Source organism: Nyctibius grandis, chromosome 5 (assembly GCF_013368605.1).
Source record: "Nyctibius grandis isolate bNycGra1 chromosome 5, bNycGra1.pri, whole genome shotgun sequence".
Classification (NCBI taxonomy): Eukaryota; Metazoa; Chordata; class Aves; order Nyctibiiformes; family Nyctibiidae; genus Nyctibius; species Nyctibius grandis.
The window spans coordinates 37,819,594-37,842,584 of record NC_090662.1 but is presented as its reverse complement, the minus strand read 5'-3'; the positions used below and the strand labels follow the sequence as shown (position 1 = coordinate 37,842,584).

The following is a 22,991-nucleotide window of genomic DNA, read 5'->3' as shown; positions in this document are numbered from 1 at the left end:
TGTTTCCAGAGAAGGAAGAAAGGTTGTTGGCATGCAGGTAAACTTACTGTGCTGTAACTGTAAATTTTATTGATGCAGGGAGCTGAACCGCAACAAAATTAAAAAAATAGATGGCCTTACTTTCCAAGGACTTCCAGCTTTGATATCATTAAAACTGCAGAGAAATGGGGTTACTAGGCTCATGGATGGTGCTTTCTGGGGATTGACCAACATGGAAGTCTTGTAAGTATCAACTTTTTGCTGACAGATTCTGCTGATAACATATTGAGTAGAATTGCACAAAGTGAATAGAATTGCTTGATCAAATTTAAAGATGTTTTTGAATTAAATTGTTCTCGTGTGGCTTGAAAAGCAGCAAGCAGTCATTGGTGAATGTGTAGGACAGCACATTCTGAATGCATGCATACAATTCTAAATGTAAATAGAGGCTGCAGCTGTCTAGCCAGTATCATGAAGTCAGGTGTGGACCCATGGCAAAGCACGCACACCACTGAGTTTCTGAACCTTATGTCTTTTATCTGTTTGTATGTGTTTGTGTGTGTTTGTAGGCAGCTGGACCATAACAACTTAACAGAGGTAACCAAAGGCTGGCTTTATGGCTTGCTGATGCTGCAGCAACTCCATCTCCGCCAAAATGCCATCAGCAGGATCAGTCCTGATGCCTGGGAATTTTGCCAAAAACTCAGTGAGCTGTGAGTAGCTTTTATTCTATTCCAGTTTTGAAACCCAGGTACATGCCAAAGCATGAGCTTCTTACCACTGATCTGTGAATTTTTCATAACAAAGTTTCAGAGGTGACAACAGCTTTTTTGTATGTGAGACAGTTACATTTTGTTGAAAGAAGTTGAAGCCAACCATGACTGCTTCATTTCACTGTGGCAGTTGTACTGAAGCTGTAACAGTCATTTTCAAATGAAAGAAATTCATTCTGCAGTAATCTGTGAATTGTCAGAAATGATACACAAGCTGTGTAGTCAAAAATGGTGTAGTAGGTTTCATGATAGTTGTAAGGGAAAAAACTTTCTCTCCTCCTGAAAATTCACTTGGATTGAACAGAGTAATAAGCACTGCAGCATAAACATTAAAATACATTTTTTCCTTGAATTTGCAGAGATTTGACGTTCAATCACTTAGCAAGGTTGGATGATTCAAGCTTCATTGGTTTAAGTGTGCTGGTTGGACTGTACATTGGAAACAACAAAGTAAATTACATTGCTGATTGTGCCTTCCGGGGACTTTCGAGTCTACAGACTTTGTAAGTTGACAAACGCAGTTTTTAAGGTCAAAAACCTTAAGAAAAAACCTCAGTGTTTATAGATTTTATTTTTTTTTTCTTATGAAATATACAAGAATCTTTTGTTAATTTTCCCAGATCAGCATATGTTTTTCTTATAGTAGGGTTTTTTTTGAGAATAGTTGGGAGAGGGAGGACTTCCTCTTTCGTTAAGGCTGTGCACAATGGTAATTGTGATATGAGCTTTCAGTAGCATTATTATGGGAAAGACATGTCTCCATTCGAAGGCAGCAAGCAACACTGCTGCCCACAGCTTTAGGGATCTGGATCATAGCAGTGTCTTAACTGAAGCAGCATTTTCCCTCATTGTAGAAGTAAGAGGACAGAACTGTGTATTACTATGGATGCTGATGCTTGTCGTGATTGGAAAATTGCTTTAAGCATTTGAGCATTTTTTGAAATAGCATTTCTTAAAGGAAGAGGAAGAAAGAAGTAAACAAATCAAAATATATTCTACTTCATTAAAATCTTCCAATTGCATTCCATTGACCCATCTGTTAGCCAGATGAATGAAATTGTTGCCTTTCCCTCTAGACTTTGAAAAGGGTGAAAACACTTTACTTCCAGGGGTTTGCTCACATACTCATACTTCAAGTATCTAGCAAAGATGCAATTCAGAGGGGTGTATGCTATGTTTTTTAACTATACAGAGAGCTATAGATCATAAAGAAAGTAAGACAGACACTTGTGAGGTGTCTAGGAATTAAGTGTTGGACTTTTCCTCCTTAAATTTTTTTTTTCTCTTCTAGCTCTACCCTGTCGATTCTTTGCTGCCCCACCGTTCTTTTCACAAATCTCTGATCTCTTTATGCTTCACAGATAATTAAGCTAGTGTTGTGGATGTTGTAGGATGTAAAAATGATTTAGTTTTATTAATAAATCTCTGTGTATTCTCTGTGTGTTAATATTATGAACTTACAAAGGCATGAGTACATTTTGTTTTGAAGGGGCAATAGTTGATCCCTTCTTATGATAGCCCTGTATCTGAATACCCTTGTAGGGGAATGTGGGTTTATTTTCTAACAGTTCGTAAAATTTAGATTGTGATCTTTTTAATTGTCAGTGGAAAAAGTGCTAATAGTCTTCTAAGTATCTCAGTAAAAATTGAAATGAAATAGCTAATTAGGAAAAGCTTCTCTTAAGAAACAAGCAAGCAAAACGCCAAACAAACAAAAAACAACCTACCAGAAAGCTATTTTAGAAGCTGTTTTAAATAATACATGCCCTTGAAGAAGTATGTACCTAGTTCTTTTTAATAGCTCTTGTGGTTGGATTTCCCCTCTCCCCTTAAACAGGGATCTGAAAAACAATGAAATATCATGGACTATTGAAGATATGAATGGTGCCTTCTCTGGCCTAGATAAACTTAAGAAGCTGTGAGTATTGCTACAATATTTGTATCTCATCATTCCTTAAAAAAATTAGGTTAGGTTATGTGTGTTTCAAGGGACAAGCCCAACATGTAATTATGTTTTGTTTTTCATAGCTGAGATGATATTTTTTTTCTCCCTTACCATTTTGTTCTCTGTAAAATCTTCCTTTTCTGTAAAAGAAATTCCAGATTTTGCAAGTAAAACTAATCTGAAATATTTTAAATATTACGATTATTTGTGGAAACTTTTCTCAAAGAGTGAGGGTTTCCCATAATAGGAAGAAATAAGTGCATTATATGACAAAGGTGTAGTGACTGGGATAATCTTTGATACAGTAATGCAGCATCCAGTGGAAGTGGCTTCATTGCATTGAAATTTTCAAATGCACATCTATGAAATAAAAAGCTGCTTATGTGTATACATTTAGAATAATCCATATCACTGAACTCTACATATTAAACATCTTCTAAAATCATTGTAAAATCTAGATATTTACTCAAGGGGAATAAATGAGTATCTTTTAGAGGTGAGACATCTTGCTGCATTGGGGAGGTTTGAATGTTGAATATTAGTCACAGTTTAGAATAAATGCCAAAAATGCAATTGTTCATCTCAAAACATGCTTCCATTCTATTGCATCTTTTTTTGCATCATGTACTTATATTTTTCAGGATACTTCAAGGAAATAGGATTAGATCCATTACAAAGAAAGCATTTTCTGGTTTGGATGCACTTGAACACCTGTAAGTAATAGAAATTCACATTTAACCCAACATTGGAAAAAATGAATTTTGATAATAATTGAAATATAAGTAGGACTAACAAGGTTTACTTATGACTTTGAATGAAATATACTTACCCTGGTTGCTACTGTGATCTTGAGAATGTTCTTTTATTTTGGAGTTACACTGAATGTGAATTTTGTAATTAATGCAGAAAGTGTTATGTATTAGAACTATATGCTATGTATTAAAACTATGCTATAAAACTCCTTAATCCTGTCTCTTTAGTTTTTGAGCTAGGGGATCCTTTGTATATCACTAAGGTAGCAAACTATTCCTTGAGTCTTAAATACGTTCAGTTTAATATATTACTCTTTCCTCCTTTAATGTTATTTTTCTTATTTTGTTCCTAGAGATCTAAGTAACAATGCAATTATGTCAGTTCAAGGCAATGCTTTTTCACAAATGAAGAAACTCAAAGAATTGTAAGTTTCTATCTTAAAGACATCACCTCTATAAAATTTTTATATCCATATAAATATATAAATAAATGTCTTGCAAGATGTTGCCTGATGTAGTGATAAACTCACACTGTAATCTCTCTGAAGTAATCTAAAAAAGGGTAGGTCAGTGGTTTTTTTTTTTTATTTTTTTTGTGTGATGACTATATTTAAGTGAGATAGTGTAGGATAGGAGATATTAGTTTTCTGCTACGTTTGGTGTCTAGAGTCCTTATTTTAAATTGGCTGATCTCTAATAGGTATTAGATAAGGGAGACTTTGATGTAATGTGCTACAAGATCAGCAGTGCTATCACTGAGCTAAAGCTTACTGGACCAGTGAAATGTAGGGCTGTAATTCTTTTGTAAAGACCTGGTTGTCATTGCTTGTAATTGGGTCCTTCTATCGTGTAGTAGCAAAGGGGCAGATCTTCAGAGAAGTCATGAAGCGGTCACTGGGAAGAATGTATTATTCTAGTGAGGTTTTTTTGTCAATGCAGAAAAACGCTCTCACTATTCCCTGTGTTTTGAGCACAGCTAATTCTTCCTCTTGCATGTATCTTATGTCTCCTCTATTCATATCAGCCTTCTCTAGTCAGATCTGTTGTCCTGAGCTGCTTTGTGGATAATCTGTCAACAAACCAAAGAGTAACAAAAAGATGCCGCTGTCATGAGTAGAGACTACCTGAAGCTTGTCTGGAGCTTTTCAGTTGTGTTCTGCAGACTCCTATCAAGTATCAGCCTAGCAGCTGGCTCTCTACTTCATCTTATGGTATTACTTCATGTTAGGTGCCATGGAGAAAGTAACGAGGAGCCTTGCGTATTACATAGAATCACAGAAAGCCCAAGTTGGAAGGGACCTCAAAAGGTCAACTGGTCCAGCCTTCTGTGGAAAAGGGAGCCTAGATGAGATTATCTAGCACCCTCTCCAGTTCTGTCATGAAAACCTCCAGTGCTGGGGACTCCACCACGTCCCTCGGGAGGTTGTTACAGTGTATGATTGTTCACACTGTAAAATATTTCTTTCTTGTATCTAGACAGTATTTGGTTCATTCGAAGTTCAGTTTGATGTTACCCATATCCTGGCGTAGCTGCCGCTGCCCTAGAAAGCAGCAGCCATACTTCTACCCATAGCCTGGTGTTTTCTGCCTTTCCTCTTCCTTGAGTTGGACCTGGTTGTACTGCTTGATTAGTTTGCTGAACTCACTCAGCCAGCTGCAGGGCAATTGCTAGATTTGGCACAAGAGAAGTCGTGGGAGCCCACTGTTGACAGTTAGACATTGATGTGGATGATTTGAAGAATGATCAAACATGATGGAATGACACACTAACGCTGCTCCAGGAGGTGTAAGATGCTGCAAGATACCACTGCAGTGAAATAACTATTCAAGATTTGCTGGGCTTTTTTCCTGTACTGTTCTTGAAACACCTGGTAGACATCCATTATGTCTGAGGAAGGTGTAGATGGTAAAAGTACTTTCCCAGAAGTAAGATTATTTAGTATAAATGCTCATCTAGTAATTTTATTCTGAGGCCCCTAGAGAGTAATTCTGAAAATAATATGACAAATACCCACTGCATCAGGGTAGCAAAAAATGCTGTGATTTCTCTGCCTCCTAAGAATAACAAGAATGCCCCTAGAACTTCAGTGAAAGATGACCTGTTTCAACTCAATGTGAACTGGTGAGCTGGCATCCCTAGGTTTTATCCATGCAGTGTTAGTGTGAAAAAAGAGCACAGAGACTATCTTCCTTTTCTTCAAGAACAAAAATGAAGAATTGGTATGTCTTTATTTATCTTTAAAGCTGTTTCTCTCCCTGGATCAATAAATTATTTTTGCTTTTCCTCCAAGAACAGGTAAGATTTGAAAAGAGGAATTTTATTACTGACTGTGTATTTTAATAAGTTCTTTTAAGGGTGATTCTGAGTTTTCAGCCAAAACTGAGAACTCTTCCTACTTCAACTCCTGATTCAAGATGCTTCGCAGAATATCCCTTTGCTTTCTTATTTTTTTTCCCCTCTGTGAATGTAGCTATTCACATAGGTTAAGTAAACTGATAATCAGTTCTGTGCTTGTTATTTCAATATTTAACTATTCTTCATCTCCCTCCTCCCCTTTTAAAATGTATTCCCCAAGATAAATTCTGACTGAAATGGAAATGAGGGAATGAAATTGTCTCAGAATTTTATGTTAGTTTCCAGAGCACCTCCGTTCTGGACTGTTCTCTTATGTGCTCATTCTGTGTGTCCTACTGCTGACTGTAGTTTTGTACCCAAGATGCTACAAACATGCCTGACTGTCTGGACTCATATTTGTAGCAGAAGCTGCGAGTTCAGGATAATGTGTCTGCTTTGTAGAAAGTAGGAGTAATGACAATGGTGTCACCACATCTGAGCTAAATAACATTGCTGTCTTTCTCTTGTGATGTATGTATTTAGGCTAAAAATTTAGTTTTGTTATTGATGTGTGCTCATATAGATCTGTATTACAAACAGAAAAAAACAAGCAAATAGGCTTTGAATGTAATTTCTTTTTCTTAGGCACTTAAACACATCAAGTCTCTTGTGTGACTGCCAGTTAAAATGGCTACCACAGTGGATGTCAGAGAACAGCTTTCAGAGCTTTGTAAATGCCAGTTGTGCCCATCCTCAGCTGCTAAAAGGGAGAAGTATTTTTGCTGTCAGCCTGGATGGGTTTGTCTGTGGTGAGTACAGCCTCTATTCCTCATTCCATCAAACAAATTTTGCTGAATTCATTGATTTTTGTTGTGGTTTCTTTGATATATTTTGATTTCTCTAATAAAATGGAGAGGGTTTAATATTTGTTAACATTTCCTTCTCTGTTCCCAAACTGTGATGTAGGTTCTCAAAGCTTGTGGCTTTGTACAAGATGGGGAGTGATGGTTTTCTGACTTTTATTTCATGTACAGCTTGCTTTCGTAGTACACAGTATAGTGTGCAAGGGAAAGCCCAATAGTTTGTGGTGGTAAATGTATATGCCTCTAGATTTAAAAGATGGATATTGTTTAGATAACTATCATTTTTAAGTGAGATGTATTTTGGCAAACTTAAGATGCAATTTTTGGTTTTGATTATTTGTAAATTATTTTCATACTTCATCAGTCTTCAGGGTATTCCAGAGCTGAGAAAATCTGAAGGTAAAATAGACATACTGGCCTCAGCTCTGACTTTTTTTTATGTGTGTTTGTTGTCTACTTCAAAAATTATTTGGACCGTGTAAGTTATTGCCTGTATGTAAATGGTGTTTTAAAACATCCGATTACCACATTTACGCTACTGATATTTTATATTTCAGTACACCATATAATAAATGCTAGTAAAATATTTTTACTTTAAGACTTGAGAATTTGAGGTGATAGCATCCGCCTTAAAAACGAAATTTCTATGTGTATGTTTAGTAACATTCATTATCACTTATATGTTATGTTCTCTATTTAAAGCAAAGTAAAGCTAAGCATTCAGAGTAAAGATGTGTGTTTGAGTACTCCGATACATTAAGTGGGAACTTTGAAAATATCAAGAGATTAAAAGCTAACTGGATTTCTTATATTTTTGTTGTATACATTTTATTTTTCTTACTAAAGAATATTCAAACTTTATATTCTTTGGAGACAAAACAGTAACCATATTTGTCTTCTCAATAACTTTCCTCTGATAGCAAATATGACTGCTTAATTTTTACTGTTGCCACTCATACCCTTTTTTCAGTAGGAAAGCAGGCACAGAATATAAAATAGTGTACAAAAAATGTTGTTTTCTCCCTTCCTATTAGCAGTCAAATGTATAATATAGTAATGTTAAATAATGAGTAGATGGTGCATAACCTAGCTACTGCTGAAAAGGAGAAGTTGACATAGTGCAGGAAATTACAGATTACTCAATAGCTAATAGAGTATATATGAAGTAGACATCCTTATTTAAGAGAAACTCATTCTGGCAAGAAATTAAATTGAGGGTTTAAATATATATCTCTTATTTGTTAAACCACAGGGGATCTTGATCTTTCTTTTAGCTGCTGAATGCCATTTTCAATGAATTAATTTCAAAACCTTTACTATGTATTAGCAAAAAGGGATGTACTAGGAGTAAGTTGTTACATTTAATACATAAAGTAATTGTCATGCAGAAGTAACTAGAATCTCTTAATACAATCAATGAGTGTTTCACTCTTTATTAAATCTTTAAAGTGTGCCATCACTAGGTGTTTGAGTGTACATACCTTGCCTTATAAGTTTACAATGGCCACTTTTGCTTTTATAGAATATTCCAGAAGAGTGTTAAGTCTTGTCTGAAATTAAAATAAATAATCTATTACATATAACTTATATGAGTGTAAAAATCCTCCAAATTGTGCCAAACTACATTTTTGAAAACAGCTAGGAGGTAGGAGAGAGTCATCCTTAATTTGTTAGAGGAAAGCGCGTCTTAGGCAAGGGTTCCATATCTGTGAAACTAAAAAAATAGAAAAATCTCTGTAATTTGTGCTTCCTAAGATCATGTCTTTCAAGCTGAAACAAACTGTGAGATATTTCTGTACTGAAGATAACTGTGGAAGAAAAATAGAATAGATGCTTTTTTGACCTGTATTAATTACTTCTAAGTTAATATAGTGATGCTAAAAAAGTACCATCTAGATGATGAATAGCTTGTTTTCTGCTACATAGTAGTCAAGTGGCTTCTATATATAGTAGTCTGTATGCATATGTGTTTGTGTTTCTGTGTGTATATATGTATGTGTGTGTTTTTGTGCTACATGTTTTCAAATACACTCTCAAATTATTCTGTTCTGACAAAACACATTGCCAGTCTTATCCTAGAGTGTTCTTCTGTATTCTGTAGTATATTATTTGAGTGACCTTTCCATCCTCCCTTCCTGTCAAATAACTAAGATTTTAAAGTGTTTTATTATTACATTGATAGTACAACTAAAACAGTATGTTCTTCTGTCCTTTCATAAGGGTAATTTAAGTATTTACAATGTTTTACTTACTTTCATTAACTTTGCACAGGGATAACTATCAACTTAATTTGCAAATGGTATAGTTTGTCATGAAGGACTTAAGTCGTGGGTATGAAGTATGCAAACCAATTGGCCTGGGAGATTCTTAAGGCTCATGCTTAGGGCCCCTGATCGAGGGATTCATGTTGCCTTGTTGCTGGAGCACAGCTCCAGACTTGCAAGTGTTCTGCAGGCAGCTCAAGTTCAGGCTATCTGCACGTCCCAGTTTCTTTTGTAACGTGCAGCGTGGAGGTTTCAAGGAAATTACACTGTGATGGAGGTGTGTTGTTCCCAAACAGATGAGACGTAAGGAGGCAAAGGGGCTAGGTAAGGTAAAACCCTGACTGTCTGCAGTAACGAGTAGTTGGGGCCCAGGGCTTTTCTGACAGTGCCTGTGAAGTTTAGGCTTGTGTTTTTGTCAGGAGATAAGAGACATCTTGAAAGTTGTGAATATGCTAAGCCTTTTGCTTTTGGGAGACCAAGCATTTAATTGCCCACTCCTTTTGTACATGCAATGTACGTGCAATTGACAGAATAAGTGTTCAAAAGGTAACTAATTCTGTAAACTCATAAAATGGCACTTTCAATGTAACTTCCCAATAGTAAAGGGACTTGCAGAAACTAATCTCTTGAAATTCTTGTGTGCTGCCTTGCTTAAGGGATTTTCAGCACTGCTGTGTTTGAAGGTGGACCAAACAACCACAAATCACTGGAACAATGACTTTTGTACATGATTGGTTTTTCTGGGTTTGGGGAAAACCTGTGACTTTATCTTGCAGTTTATGCTGACAGAAGAACTGTGCTTTCAATAAAGAAAAACTCACAGCAGCCTGAGGTGTTGTAAAGATGAAGGGTAGGCTTCATGACTGACATTCAGGATAGTTCTTATGGATGTCAGGGAGTAGTTCTCTCCTCTTTAGTGTTGCTGTTGAACAAATTGTACACATGGTCTGCTTTTAGACATGCTTTCTCTTCAATAAGAGATGACTTGGCACAATAAACTCATAAATATGGCACCTTTAAATGCCCTGAGGCTAGCGAACTTTAAAATGAAAGCATTGCGTATCCATTTTGTAAATACTTACCTGACTCTTCTCTCAAACCTATAAAGCAAGGCTTACAAACTCTTTCTAAAAAGAGACCTCGGGCCTCACATTTATTTTTTTTCTCTTTCTGTGTTACTTTTTCTCCCTTCTGTACAGATGATTTTCCTAAACCACAGATCACTGTCCAGCCAGAAACCCAGTCAGCAGTCAAAGGCACCAATTTGAGTTTTGTGTGTTCGGCAGCCAGCAGCAGTGATTCCCCAATGACTTTTGCATGGAAGAAAGACAATGAATTACTGCAAGATGCTGAAATGGAGAATTATGCACACCTCCGGGCGCGGGGCGGTGAAGTGATGGAGTACACTACCATCCTTCGACTGCGCAATGTTGAATTCAGTAATGAAGGGAAATACCAGTGTGTTATTTCAAATCATTTTGGTTCATCCTACTCTGTCAAAGCCAAACTTACAGTAAACAGTAAGTATGTAACTTTCTGCTTGTGGACTTAAAGTAGAACGATTTTAATCAAGATATGTAAACACAATTTTTTCCATTCTCATCATCTGCGTCTTTTAAAAGATCCCTTAATAAGCTGAGATTATTTCTTAAAATGTATCTGGTTCCAAGATCACCATTCAGTTTTATATCTGGTGCCATTGTGCTAAATCACAGTATAGGAAAAAACAAATAACAAGCACAGTTCATAGTAAATCTGACAAAATCTATGTAACAAGATGGGAAAACATTCATCTTTTCTTCACAGGAGGTAAGTGTATACTGTGTTTCAAGGTACTGTAGAAAGGTCAGGTAGGAAGATGTTAGCAGAAATGAGATTTTGATCTGGGCGGTCTCACATACTTCACAGCTCCCTCCCTTTCTCTTTACTGGCTACTGACAAATTTAGGTTGTATGCTTCTCCCGCATTTTTAAGCCCAAGGAGGGTGTTAAGAATATGCTGTGAAAAAAAGGGAAAGTATGTTTCATTTATTCACTTTGGTGTCACTACTTTTCTTTAGTGCTGCCTTCATTTACAAAGATCCCCATGGACTTAACCATTCGTGCTGGGGCAATGGCACGTTTGGAATGTGCTGCAGTTGGGCATCCTGTCCCACAGATTGCTTGGCAGAAAGATGGTGGAACAGATTTTCCTGCAGCACGCAAGAGACGCATGCATGTCATGCCTGAAGATGACGTGTTCTTTATTGTCGACGTAAAGATTGAGGACACAGGTGTTTATAGCTGTACAGCTCAAAACACTGCTGGAAGCATTTCAGCTAATGCGACATTAACAGTGCTAGGTAAGACATTGGCGATCCTTGATGGCATAATCTCCTTATCTCCTTGAACAGAACTATTGCTGACCACTTCTAAAATCATCAGCTGATTAAAAAGTGTTGTTATGAAAGTGCTGTATAGAAATAAAAATGCTCTGAAATAATTTGTATTGACACAGTTATAGATTAGAAACAATGTACTCCAGCACACAATCACTATTATGATGCAAAATAATAAAAGTTAGTTATGTTTTTCAGTGGTGCACAATGTCTGATAGGCCGGGGAGGGGTGGGGCAGGGACTGTTATTTTTGTTTAGAAACAGGAGATTTTGTTTAACTTTAATTTCCTGATGTTTTGTTAACCATTTTTAATCTAGTTCTCTGCAATCTTGAGCATGTATGATTTGGCCTTTTTACCTTCTAAGGTAATCAGGCGTCTAGGTCTGATCAATTGACAAGTAAACTGTAGGCTCTAAGTTCACATTCCTTGAAGGTGTTTTTTCTGAGAATGAGAGTAAGCTTCATTAGACCTTACTGATGCATTTAACTTAGCTTTTCCTCTTGAGCTATGAAGGAAAGGGACATGTTCCCATTCTTGCAAGGTCATTTAGAATATAAGGCTTATGCTTTGTTTTCAGAAACGCCATCATTTTTGCGGCCTTTGCTGGATCGAACTGTAACAAAAGGTGAAACTGCAGTCTTGCAGTGTATTGCTGGTGGTAGCCCTCCACCCCGACTGAACTGGACTAAGGATGACAGCCCTCTCATGATAACAGAAAGACATTTCTTTGCTGCAGGCAATCAGTTACTAATTATTGTGGATACAGATGTAGAAGATGCTGGGAAATACACTTGTGAAATGTCTAATACGCTTGGAACAGAACGAGGAAACATCCGTCTTAATGTAATTCCTACTCCCACCTGTGATTCTCCTCAAAACATTGCCCCATCACTTGATGATGATGGATGGGCCACAGTTGGCATTGTGATCATAGCTGTGGTTTGCTGTGTGGTGGGCACTTCCTTGGTGTGGGTGGTCATCATCTACCACACCAGAAGGAGAAATGAAGATTGCAGCATCACAAATACAGGTGTGTAAACTGAAAGTTTGCCTTGGAAAGGAAAAAAATGTTTGTGGTTGCTTTGCAATGACTTTATTGTAGGAACATTTGTGTGCTTTGACTCAGAAGAGTGAATTACTTGTTACCTTCAGTGCTTTGCTGACAAGTTTAAAAATGCTTCTACACACTGAAGTATGCTGATGGCTTTTGTGTGTGTTTTGCTTCCCCACAGATGAAACAAATTTGCCTGCTGACATTCCAAGTTACCTGTCATCCCAGGGGACACTGGCTGAAAGGCAGGATGCATATGGTTCATCTGAAAATGGCAGTCATCATCAGTTCCTCACATCTTCTGTGGGAGGGTATTTCTTGCAGCAGAGGGACAGTAATGGTAGGTGTAAAATGTTAAGCAGATTTTCCGTGTTGCTTGAGAAGCTGCAGTTTGGCTATTGTTTTTCTAACTAATAGAAATAAACCTAAAGAAACATCTCCACTGAAGTTTAAGAGAGGATGTGAAATTTATTGCTTGGGATTGCTTCAACAAGATAATAACAGAAGCTTGGTTCTGTTCATCCAAATGACATTATGGCTTTGCTTAAATCATGAGTTTTTCTCTAGTCTCAAGGGTAAATTTAAACTGATGATCACATTTCCAAAACAAGAGTGTCCAAAAGGAGTTACAACAGCATGTCTTCCTGTGTTATAGCTGGAAAAGGGTGCTTTTAATGGAATGTAGGGATGGGTGGTAATACCAGTGTAACTTTAGTGTGACACGTTCTCTGTCAAGCTAATTAATTCAACACTTGCTAGAATTAGAGTTCTTATCGAAAGGTTAGGTTAAACTTAAGCAAGCTCTAAAATACACTATGAAATTTAGTTGAATGGATGGGGTTCTTAAAAGAACAAAACTTACTCAAGAAACTATAAGCTGAAGCTTAAGAAAAGACCATGTGCTGACACGTCAGTTTTATTTTTAAGGCATTTGCCATCTAGATAACGGCAGTGAAACAGACTTGGAGGGTGTTGCAGATCCGTTCCTATGCCGCTATCTGGGGACTTCGGGGACTTTGTATTTAAAAGGAAACACATATGGCTCTGAGGCCTTTGAAGCATACAGTGCAAGTAAGTTTGGGGGGGGGCAGTTTTAGTCCTAATTTAATCTTGCGCTACGAAGAAACTATATAAAGCCAATTTTTCTTTTTCTTTAGATTGCAGCCCTGACCAAAGAACAGCATGCCTGGGCCCTTATGAGTCTGGATATTTAAAGAAAAAGGAATGCTACCAATACTCACCTCCACTGGAAGATCCCTTTGACCAGTGTGTTGGCATTATTGGGATGCAGGCTACAAGTAGCAAATTGATTAACTCCGTTTATACTCATAATGAAGGAACTGGACTAAAAAGCAAAAGTCTGAACTCAGACACATTTGATTTAAACAGAAGTTTGGAACCCTCATCTGTTATCAGTAACAGCACTTTCATGGGTATGTTCTGCCTATTGGTTTTTATTCGAGCTGCTGGTATCCTTACTATCTCGTTTCCTACTTCCAACACTAAGCAAAACTGACTTCTCAGCTTTCTTTCCCACTTCTACAGTAGGTAATTCTGTAGTAGTGTTTAGATGCTCATATAGCTAGTTTTGTAGAATTTTGCATGGGCTTCTTTTTGTGGGTGTCCGTGAGTTTAGTAAGATAATACAGCATGTGCAATATAAATACTTCAGAAAGGAAGAGAGGAGAGACAGGAAGTAGCTGAGGAAAGGCAGTTTGAGATTTGTCCTTGATGGTTTGCATGTGTTCTTGTCTTTTTGTTTGCTTCCCCCCTCTTCCTTCCTACTGCAATACTGCAGTATCTATTTTTTAAGGCTCGCACAACTGAACCGTACAAATAGGCTCTCTCTCTGCAGTGCATGAGGACAGTTGGATGCACCAGAACTCAGGGTGTTCTCTGGATCCTAACAGGAGTTAGCCAGGAGGTGGGCCCTATACTGTGTTAAAAAGGGCACAGCCTGGGGCTCGGTCAGAAGCAGAACTGACGTATATCGAAGGAGTCCTCAGGTCAAATGTGGTAGTCCAGTGAGGTGGTTCACGTTTGGGTGTAATTGTGAGCCCTCTTCTGCTTCTCAGGAAACCTGACCTCTAAGGACCATTAGATACAATGTCCCAAATGTTTGAAGTTCAGGAACAGAAAAGTGATTATAGTAAAACTGCATAATAAGCATATTTAGGTTAATAGGAGATCTTAATAGCTCATGCTTACATAAAAACCTCACCAGTGATGTGATTCTTATCTTTTATCTTAATATAGCTGGCAGATTTCCATAAATGTTAGGGTACTTACTTAAATACTTCTTAACAAACTTCAGGCATACCAGAAGTTTTCTGTGATGGGCAAGAGGTGTGCAAGGTCCCAGGAGGGCTCAGGACAGATGGGGAGACTTGAACTCCAGTGTATGAGGATATATTGTATAATACAGTGAGCCAGAACTACTTACCCTTCAAAGTAAGGCACGGTTGAAAAATGCCCTCTCTATACCTTCTTTGTCTTCTTTTCTCATGGTGTGTATGACAAAAGAGTTCCTGAAGCTTAATTCAGGGTTTACAGCTTTAATCAAGATTGCAGGGAGAGATGGGGGGAAGGGGAGTGTTGCTTTACCTTTGAAGCTCCCTAAATTTTGGGTGTTGGGTTGGTTGTTTGGTTTAAAACGCATGTAAACCCACATACTGCTTTAATCCCTGGGATATCCGAGTGCCAAGTGCAGCCCTGGTACCACGGATTGTCTCCCGGCTGGTGTGTCGGCACAGTTGATCAAGGCCTGAGTCTGCTGGCTCTGCGAGGGGACCTGGGGGAATGCGCATCACTGGGCTCTTTGTTCTCAGGGGGTGGGGATGGAGGTACAAGCTCTGAAGTTTTCCCCCTTCCAAAGCCAGATGTTTGTGCTGTAAAACATTGCAGATGCTATGACATCTGGCAGAGGCCCTGGGACTACACACATTCTCCTGGCTGCCTGCCACTATTGCTGTGGTGGGACTGTGCAGATAGGGCTTTACCACGTCTCCCAACAAAAAGTAGTTCTACTGTATGTGGATATACCCAGGAGTTAATGCAACCTTGAGGGCTCATATTCCCCTTTCTGCCCTAAAAATCTGTGCAGAGCTACATTTTTGTCAGTTATGTGAGCTGCTACCCTACCCAAGTTGCATTGTCATTGCCTTGGACACTTCATAATTGTTAGCACTCTTCACTCAAAGAGCCTATGATTAGATCTTGGAGGTGGTGGCTGTGGAAGAAGCCTCGATAGATTTCTTGTCTTTAGTTGTGGATTCCCTTCCTCAGCATCATTGTCTTCAAATTCAGCCCCCTCCGTTTGCTGCTACAATCGCAATGAAGAAGACAGCTGGTGTTAACATCACTGTTGATGCATGAGCCCAAAAGTTCACAGCTTGGATTTTTTTTAAGACAGGATTCATTTGTAGCTTTGGTGCTGTGAGGCACATCCTTTCATACTGTGTTAGGAGCAAAATTGCTCTGCAAATCATTGATGCAAATATGGACCTTGTCCAAATCCATTTTAGTAACTTCTCAGATTACAGTTTTACTTGAAACCTTTGCTTCTAGCAACTAAGCAAAACTAGAAGTATGGCTTTTTGGGTGCAAAATTTATTAATTATTGTAGTGTTGAGTTCTTAATAAAAATGGAGTTCTTCAAAATCAGCCTGTGGCACACAGTCCTCTGAAAATAAGTCTTTTGAGTGCCACTTAACAGACACTGACTTGCGATGGCTGTATCTGTCTTCAGTGAAAAAAGAGAAGGCCCTTCTTGCAGAGGGGTTGGTGCTAACACCTTCCCAATGGTGAAGAGTGACAGGCACACTAATTATTTTCTGGCTAGTGAATCCAGACAATTGTTAATAAAGATTCAGCTGAAACGCAAAATTCTCTTTGGGCTACATCTGTTCTAGCCAGTTGTGGGCAAAGAGATAAACAGGTGTGAATGGAGAATTTGGCTGGTGGGTCCTTTATTATTAATGGGAGTTGCTAGCCAGAAAAAGATTGTTTTAGCATTCAGATTGCACAGTGGGAGGATGTTGTATAACCCTGTACATGTTGGGTTTTTTCTTTTTTTTTTTTTTTGTTTTGTTTTGTTTTTGCTGAACTGCATGGCAGATTTCGTGTGCCATTCGTTCACTGCAGAACAAAACAGGGAGACTGTTCTGACTTTTGCATTAGAAAGTGTCTTGTGATATGTTTGCAGTTTGGCCTATGTGCCCACCTCCCCCCTCACCACCCTCCTAAAAGAAAAATGGGCATGGGAGTAGTCATGAAAACAAAAGAAATGAAGTTGTGTGTGGCTATACAGTTACTTTGGAAGTGCTTTTAACGTCTCAGGTGGCAGAATCTCGTGTTATGCTTGTGATCACATGGATGTTTTCTTTTAAGGGGTAAAATAGCAGTTAAATAAAATCTAACTTTGGTGAACTTCTGCTTGTGTCGATCCTTGGCTTGCACTCTAATGTGCAGCCCTTAGTGAGACACAAAACTGTAAGCATCACTATTTTTGTACTTACTTACTCATTTACTGTCTTTCAGGAACATTTGGAAAACCTTCATGGAGGCCTCAGCTGGACTCTCTTTCAAGTTGTAGACAGCCAGCAAATTGCCAGCCAAAAACCTCCCATAATAATCCTCATGCCTTGCTGGACTTTGATGCAGAGGCAGATGAAGATGGAAAGGAAAGGACAGTTTCTAGAGGAGAAAATAGTATTTATACTTACAAACAGTCCTTTGAAAACTTTAGGACTTCGACTTTCCAATCCTGTGATTTGGATACATAGCTCCTTTTGGATCTGCCATTGATTTCTGGAACCAAAGAAATACTTTGATGTACTACTACCTCAGTGTGGAATTTTATTTAAAAAGGGAATAAAGAAAGGAAGAAGGGAAGAAAGAAACCACATGATGCTATGAATTCAGAACAAATAAATGCATTTCTATTCAAATAAAGCATAATTGCCAAAATGCTCTATGTTTTTATACAGGGAAAACATTCCTTATAAAATTACTATATTTCTAATTATTTTATAGCTTTGTTTTATGCAAATAATATCTTTTGTAAGTTAATGGTGTAAATAATACAGCATATGGTTTTCTATGTCAGACTTCATTTTATTGAAATGAGTAGTAATCATTCTAATTTTGTACTGTTACTTATACCTTTTTACAAATGGAAACTCCATGCTGTTTGCAGGTATCATGCATCTTATTTGCACATTACTTTTAATAAAATATGCTGCCATGTGGTCTCTGACCCGCGTTAGTGTATGAAGAATGAAAAGTGTGAATTATGTTTGTAGATAGAGGAACGTTGCATATGTAGGTGCCTTCTGTTGTATGTCTGCACCTTTATTTGACTAAAACTTGTATCTCTGCATTTACTGTGTTACATATGTTCAGCTTCTAAGAGCGGGCGTGGTCCTGCCACAACTACTGGTGTCTGGTAAGGTGGGTTGAAGCTATTTGTGCCAAAATAAGTAGGCAAATCTTCCACTTTGTGAATTCCCACTGTCAGATGTGTGTGCACACATTCTCAGTTCTCATGCACACAAGGCTGTAGTACCAACCGTCTGCCCATGCCTGTGTGCAAATAGTGTGCATGCATTTGGTGGAAGGTATGCACAGTAGATGCACAAATCCATGTCAAGCTATTTAGTAAAAGAAGAAAAAAGGCACTGGATGTCTGCCTGGTAGCATCACTCTTTTCTAAGCGGCTTAGTGTTAAGCATTTGCCAAATACGCAGTGCATGCCTGAGTCTTTGCTTTCGTATACCCTTTCTCCTTCTTTTTTTGCTTCTGCAGCCACTTCCACACCCAACATGAGAAGGTAATCCAAGTACAAGATCCTGTTTTCTTTGGTTTAACTCATGCTTCTGTTCCTTATGCAGCTGTCCTTTTCTGGTTAGAGATGAGATCTGTGCCTTATTCAATTGCTCAGTCAAGTTGAGCAATTGTAAATTCTTGCTGGATTAAATTTTCAGTAGTGAACCCAATGCCCTTAACTGTATGAAGTCAGCGAAAGAGGATTGCTTACTATAAAATAGTAATTAAAAATAAGTGAAGACACACTCTATTTTGGTTTTCTGTGTACATATGCCTACTATTTTAAAAAGCTGTGAATCCTCTTGTCATCACCACATTAAAACAGCGAGACTCCAAAATGGTTAATATTACAGGACATCGGCTTTTTACATCTGTCTGCTTTGAAGGTGCAAACTTACATGGTTGCCAAATTGCTTCTTTTAAACTAAATTAAAAGCAGCTGTTAAGGGTAGGCCATCACAGACATCAGGGCTAAAGCTAGAGCAAAGGTTTCGCTGCCTCGTGTAGCTGAGCTAAGGGCTTTTTGTTGTGTGTAGCCAGAAACCTGGTACCCAGATTGCGATGCAATTTCCCTTTAATTTAGGCGCCAGTATTGGAGGCAGGAAGTTAATCCATCCTTAGTTACTGGTGGTCTAAGTGTAGAGAATGGATTTTGCGTGCTTTAGTTGATCATATTGCCAGATTTTCTGACTCTTACTGTTAATTTGTCTTCATTGCTGCCAGATGTGCTGATGTGGTGACAGACATTGGTATGGGTATTTGATTATAATTAAGTGCATTTTGAAAGAGATTAATTTTTCCTGAGTTAAGCACAAAACTATGAGTCAATAAGGCAAGAAAACTTAAATTTGATTCACTCAGTTAACTCTCCTTTTTCTTCACCCCCCCAGTGACCCTAGCTTCTTTAGGGGGAGGAGAGCTGAGGACTGTGGTAGCTTGTGTTTGTGACCAGACATTGCTTTGCTTTTTGACCTATCTAGAAAAAACAAAAACAGTAAGTACGTCTTTAATTCCAGAATTAGTGTTTATCCTTAAGACTCCATGTTAAAGATCCATCATGAAAAACAAGCTTTATTTTCTGTAGTGGGGGAAGGCTGGGAACAGTGGCAATGTCACTTTATTCCTTTTTCATCTTCTCCCTTAAATACTTTCTTTGACTCGCTGTTGGAGCATATAAAGATACTAATCTTCCAAGGACATGGATCTCTGTACCCAAATAACTGTTCAGGGTCAATGACTGAATTTTAAATGCTTCCCATGAAGTTTCATTTTGCGTCCTAAAAATACAAATGACTAAAATTTTGATGCCTTAAATACCAAGAAATGGAAATGAATGCTCCTGAGTACTCTTTTCTGCCAGTGTGATTTTCATGTTTAGTAAGTTGATTGTGCTTAAATGCAGTGGCAATCTGTAAATTGCAAGATGCTTGCAGTATCTTAACAGTTCTTTTTAAGACTGCTGATGTAACCAAACATCTGTTTTAAAGGTTTGTGTTTCCTTCATTCTCTTTTTTTTGTTTTCTTTTTTTTTTTCCTTGTCCCCTCTGAAGATCCAGACGTTGCGGGGCTGGTAGTTTGATATTTACACAGCTGAAAGCTAAATCGTAAGTTGATGCGATGGGGAAATAAATTGCGGCCAACACTGAGTAAAGCTTACAATGCATCTCACAGTCTTAGAATGAGACACAAGTGTTGCTGAATGACGAAACAGACATTCTGCAGTTTTATGACCAGCAGCAACTGGAATCTTGTCATGGGCTCACTTAAAAACTTATAAAATGTTGTTTAAAGGCAGTATCCTCGTAATGCTTTGCACAACAAAATGTTTTACCCAATGAACTCATACAAACAATTGCTGAGGTATAGTTTCTGCAAGCCCTGAATAATAATTTTAATGATTTTAGTTTCTTGTTTACCAGAATCTCTCTGGAGCAAACATTTCCTAACTGAATAACCTAAATGATGTGTCTGAGATGACGCTGGGGATACCTGCGTGATTTTTTAACCGAAGGCTGTTACTGTTTCAAACACATAAAATCTTAAGGAATGCTACAGTATTTCAGGACCAAGTGCTTTAATTTAGAATTCTTAACTGTAAATGGATCTTGACAGTGCCACAATGGCAAAAAGGCCCAAACTTTCTGCTGAAGAATATTGCTACTTTTTCAGCTGAGGTCTCCTTAGTGTCACCAAACGTTTCTTAAGTCTCGGGGATCCTCTTGAACACTTTGGTCTTATTCCTTGAACTGCTTCAAAGAAGCTTAAAACTAAGACTTAAGATTCAAGATCCATTAAACATTGGCAAAGATTTATACTGCAAACATTTGTGTTCTGCCACCCTTACAAGCCAGGACCATAACTGGGGATTGTTTTTCTTTTCAAGTATAAAGGTAAGCAGAAATTTTACTTGCCCCTTGCAAGACTTCTTGTCGCAGTTGTGCCACATCTTAGAAAATTGTATTTTCTTGGTGAAGTCTCCCTTTTTTACTAACTTTGTGTATTGCTTTGTCGCAGAGAATGTGTCTGACTAGTTGGATGTTAGTTTAGCAGCTCTGTGAAATTGTTTTATCATGAAATTAAGGTGGGGGAGAGCCTCAGCCTGTTTAGTGAAGGGAGGAAAACCAGTGTATAACAACGTGCAGTTCTTGTACATAGTTTTACTCAGATGAACAACTTCCCAGATACCTTCCTTTATTATGTTTTAAGGAAGTGTTACAGCAGGGAATAAAAGCCATAATGTCTTTGCTCACGTACGTGTGGTGAAAAGTGCTTCTCACAGCTGTTGTGCCAAAGTATTAGGGTTCAGTAGTTCTGCTGAAACAATATATGTGCACATCCTATCACCAAAAGGCAGAGGAGCCCTCTCCCATTTCCCATGCTGCTTTTTATCTCGTAGCTCAATACTGCTACCATGTCCTTTGGGGACCCTCTTTGGTAATCCATACTACTCTCTTTACAGTTTATTTGCCTTGTCACTGTGGTTACAGACTGGGACAAATGTATTCAGTTTACAGAGCACAGTGTAGCTGAAGGCAGTAAGTTAGTAGTTGTTGAGTGCTGGAGGAAAGGAGGGGAAGCGTGGGGAGACAGGGTAGCCACAGCTTTAGGAAGCTCTTGGTATAAATGTGTAGTAAATGCATAATTCAGGAGACAGATACAAAATACTTACAATACAACACATACATTCCCATGCTTTTCACAATACTTTTTGTGTATTTAATTCCACTTACCCTCTGTGCTCTTTAAATGCCAAGAGCAGCTATGCACCAACGAGCATGTTGTCTGGAGAGTTAGGTTTTACTGCATCTAAAATCTCCTTTTCTGGTAGGCAAAAAACAAGATCCATTTGTTATTCTGTGTTTGTGTTCAAGACTAAATATTGCTGGTGCAATGCATTAGTTTCCCAGAGCCGTGTGGTCCATGGAGTCCACTGTGTCAGAATATCTGTGATCAATGTGAGTCGAGAATGCCATGGGACAGCAGGGCCTGAGAGTGCAGTTGGTAGTAAATTAAGTCCACTGCTTGTAAGACAAATTTAGGCTTTGTGACCCAAGTCCTGGATTTTATTTCCCACACAACAGAGAACAGATCCATAAATTACTCTAGATTGTGGACCACTGATAGCACTTCAGCATGGTCACTTTTCCACAGCCATCAACAAGTGCTTTCGTGTTATACCCATTCAGTTTGACTGTTGACCATGGGCTGTTCACCAACAAATGCAATGCAGGAGTTTGCAATCTGAGCACCCATATATACTATATTCTGAAATGAATTGTGACTAATTTTAAACCCGTGAGTTTCAAATACGATGGCACTGGAAATTAAGATTTTACTTACTTCACAGAGGTAATAAGATCCCCTGAATATAAGACAGGCTTTGAGATTTTGTAGGCCTTTACTTTGAAAGACTTGCATACAGCATGGTCTAAAGACCACCTCATTTGCCATAGCGCAATGTGCATTCTACTTATTTTCAGCACTTCCTTTGTAGATGTGCATGGAGAAGCTGTGACTTATAATTTGGGTCCACTGCTGGATGATCAAAATTCAGATATTGATTATACAGCCGTTTGAAGTAACATCTTCTTGGACTGTGAGGCTTCTGCTTCTTTTATGGCAAAATGATGCAAAACCACATCAGTTCCTATCCAGTTAAAGAAACTACCTTTGGCACTAATCCTGGTGTCCAGTCTACTTATTTTAGAGATCTACTGAAAAAGACTGTAATGGAGAAATTGACAATGATGTCCTTAGGTTTTGGTTATGCCTCTGTTTTCCAGTTTGCATTGCTATAACATGGAGAATTTGGGGCTCCAGCCTTCATTTATCAACAAATGGTGGGGTTTCATGCTGATTTTCTTAGATGTGCCAGCACTTCACAGTCATATCTAATCCTGTCCTGCTGCTAACGTGCTGGCATGCCATGTGTAAGGGATGTAGTCAGAGCTACTGTAAGTCAGAGCTACAGAGATATTCTAAAGTGAATGCAGGGGAGGAAGGCTGGAGTTCCTGTCATATAGAGTGGTTTTGAATAATCCCCTTGTTCCAAGGGAATAACTTGTGCAGGTTTTAATATTCACTCCTCGTAACACAGTTCAATAAGTTTATTAAAGAGTTAGAGCCGCCAGTCTATCAGCCCTTGAATGGGGCAGCTGTGCCGTTTTCTGCAGGACACAGAATACTTTTGAGCTGGAGATACTTAGCGAGATACGTGCTTGATGCCCAGTCCACATACGGCAGAATTGTTGCTGACAAAGAGCACTCCAGGTGGCAGGGAGAAATGCATCTGAAAAGATATGCACATTTTCCCCAGAAATGTTA

The 22,991-nt window shown here is 38.3% G+C and overlaps 1 protein-coding gene across 1 annotated transcript; it reads left to right on the top strand.

Moving 5' to 3' along the window:
• Nucleotides 1-153: 153 nt before the first annotated feature.
• On the top strand, nt 154-17,324 carry LRIG3 (leucine rich repeats and immunoglobulin like domains 3). The gene is made up of 14 exons (XM_068400725.1): nt 154-222; nt 549-692; nt 1,112-1,255; nt 2,590-2,670; nt 3,339-3,410; nt 3,803-3,874; nt 6,430-6,593; nt 10,111-10,431; nt 10,971-11,252; nt 11,868-12,320; nt 12,523-12,681; nt 13,269-13,412; nt 13,499-13,774; nt 16,881-17,324. The coding sequence occupies exons 1-14, from the start codon at nt 182-184 to the stop codon at nt 17,123-17,125; spliced, it is 2,598 nt and encodes an 865-aa protein (XP_068256826.1). The 5' UTR covers nt 154-181; the 3' UTR covers nt 17,126-17,324.
• The last annotated feature ends 5,667 nt before the right edge of the window (nt 17,325-22,991 follow it).

Excerpts from the sequence above, each read along its gene's own strand:
- LRIG3 (XM_068400725.1), top strand. The coding sequence starts at position 182 with ATGGATGGTGCTTTCTGGGGATTGACCAACATGGAAGTCTT. Across the intron at positions 1,256-2,589 it reads CTTTCGAGTCTACAGACTTT|GGATCTGAAAAACAATGAAA; the intron begins GTAAGTTGACAA and ends CCCCTTAAACAG. Across the intron at positions 3,411-3,802 it reads TTGGATGCACTTGAACACCT|AGATCTAAGTAACAATGCAA; the intron begins GTAAGTAATAGA and ends TTTTGTTCCTAG.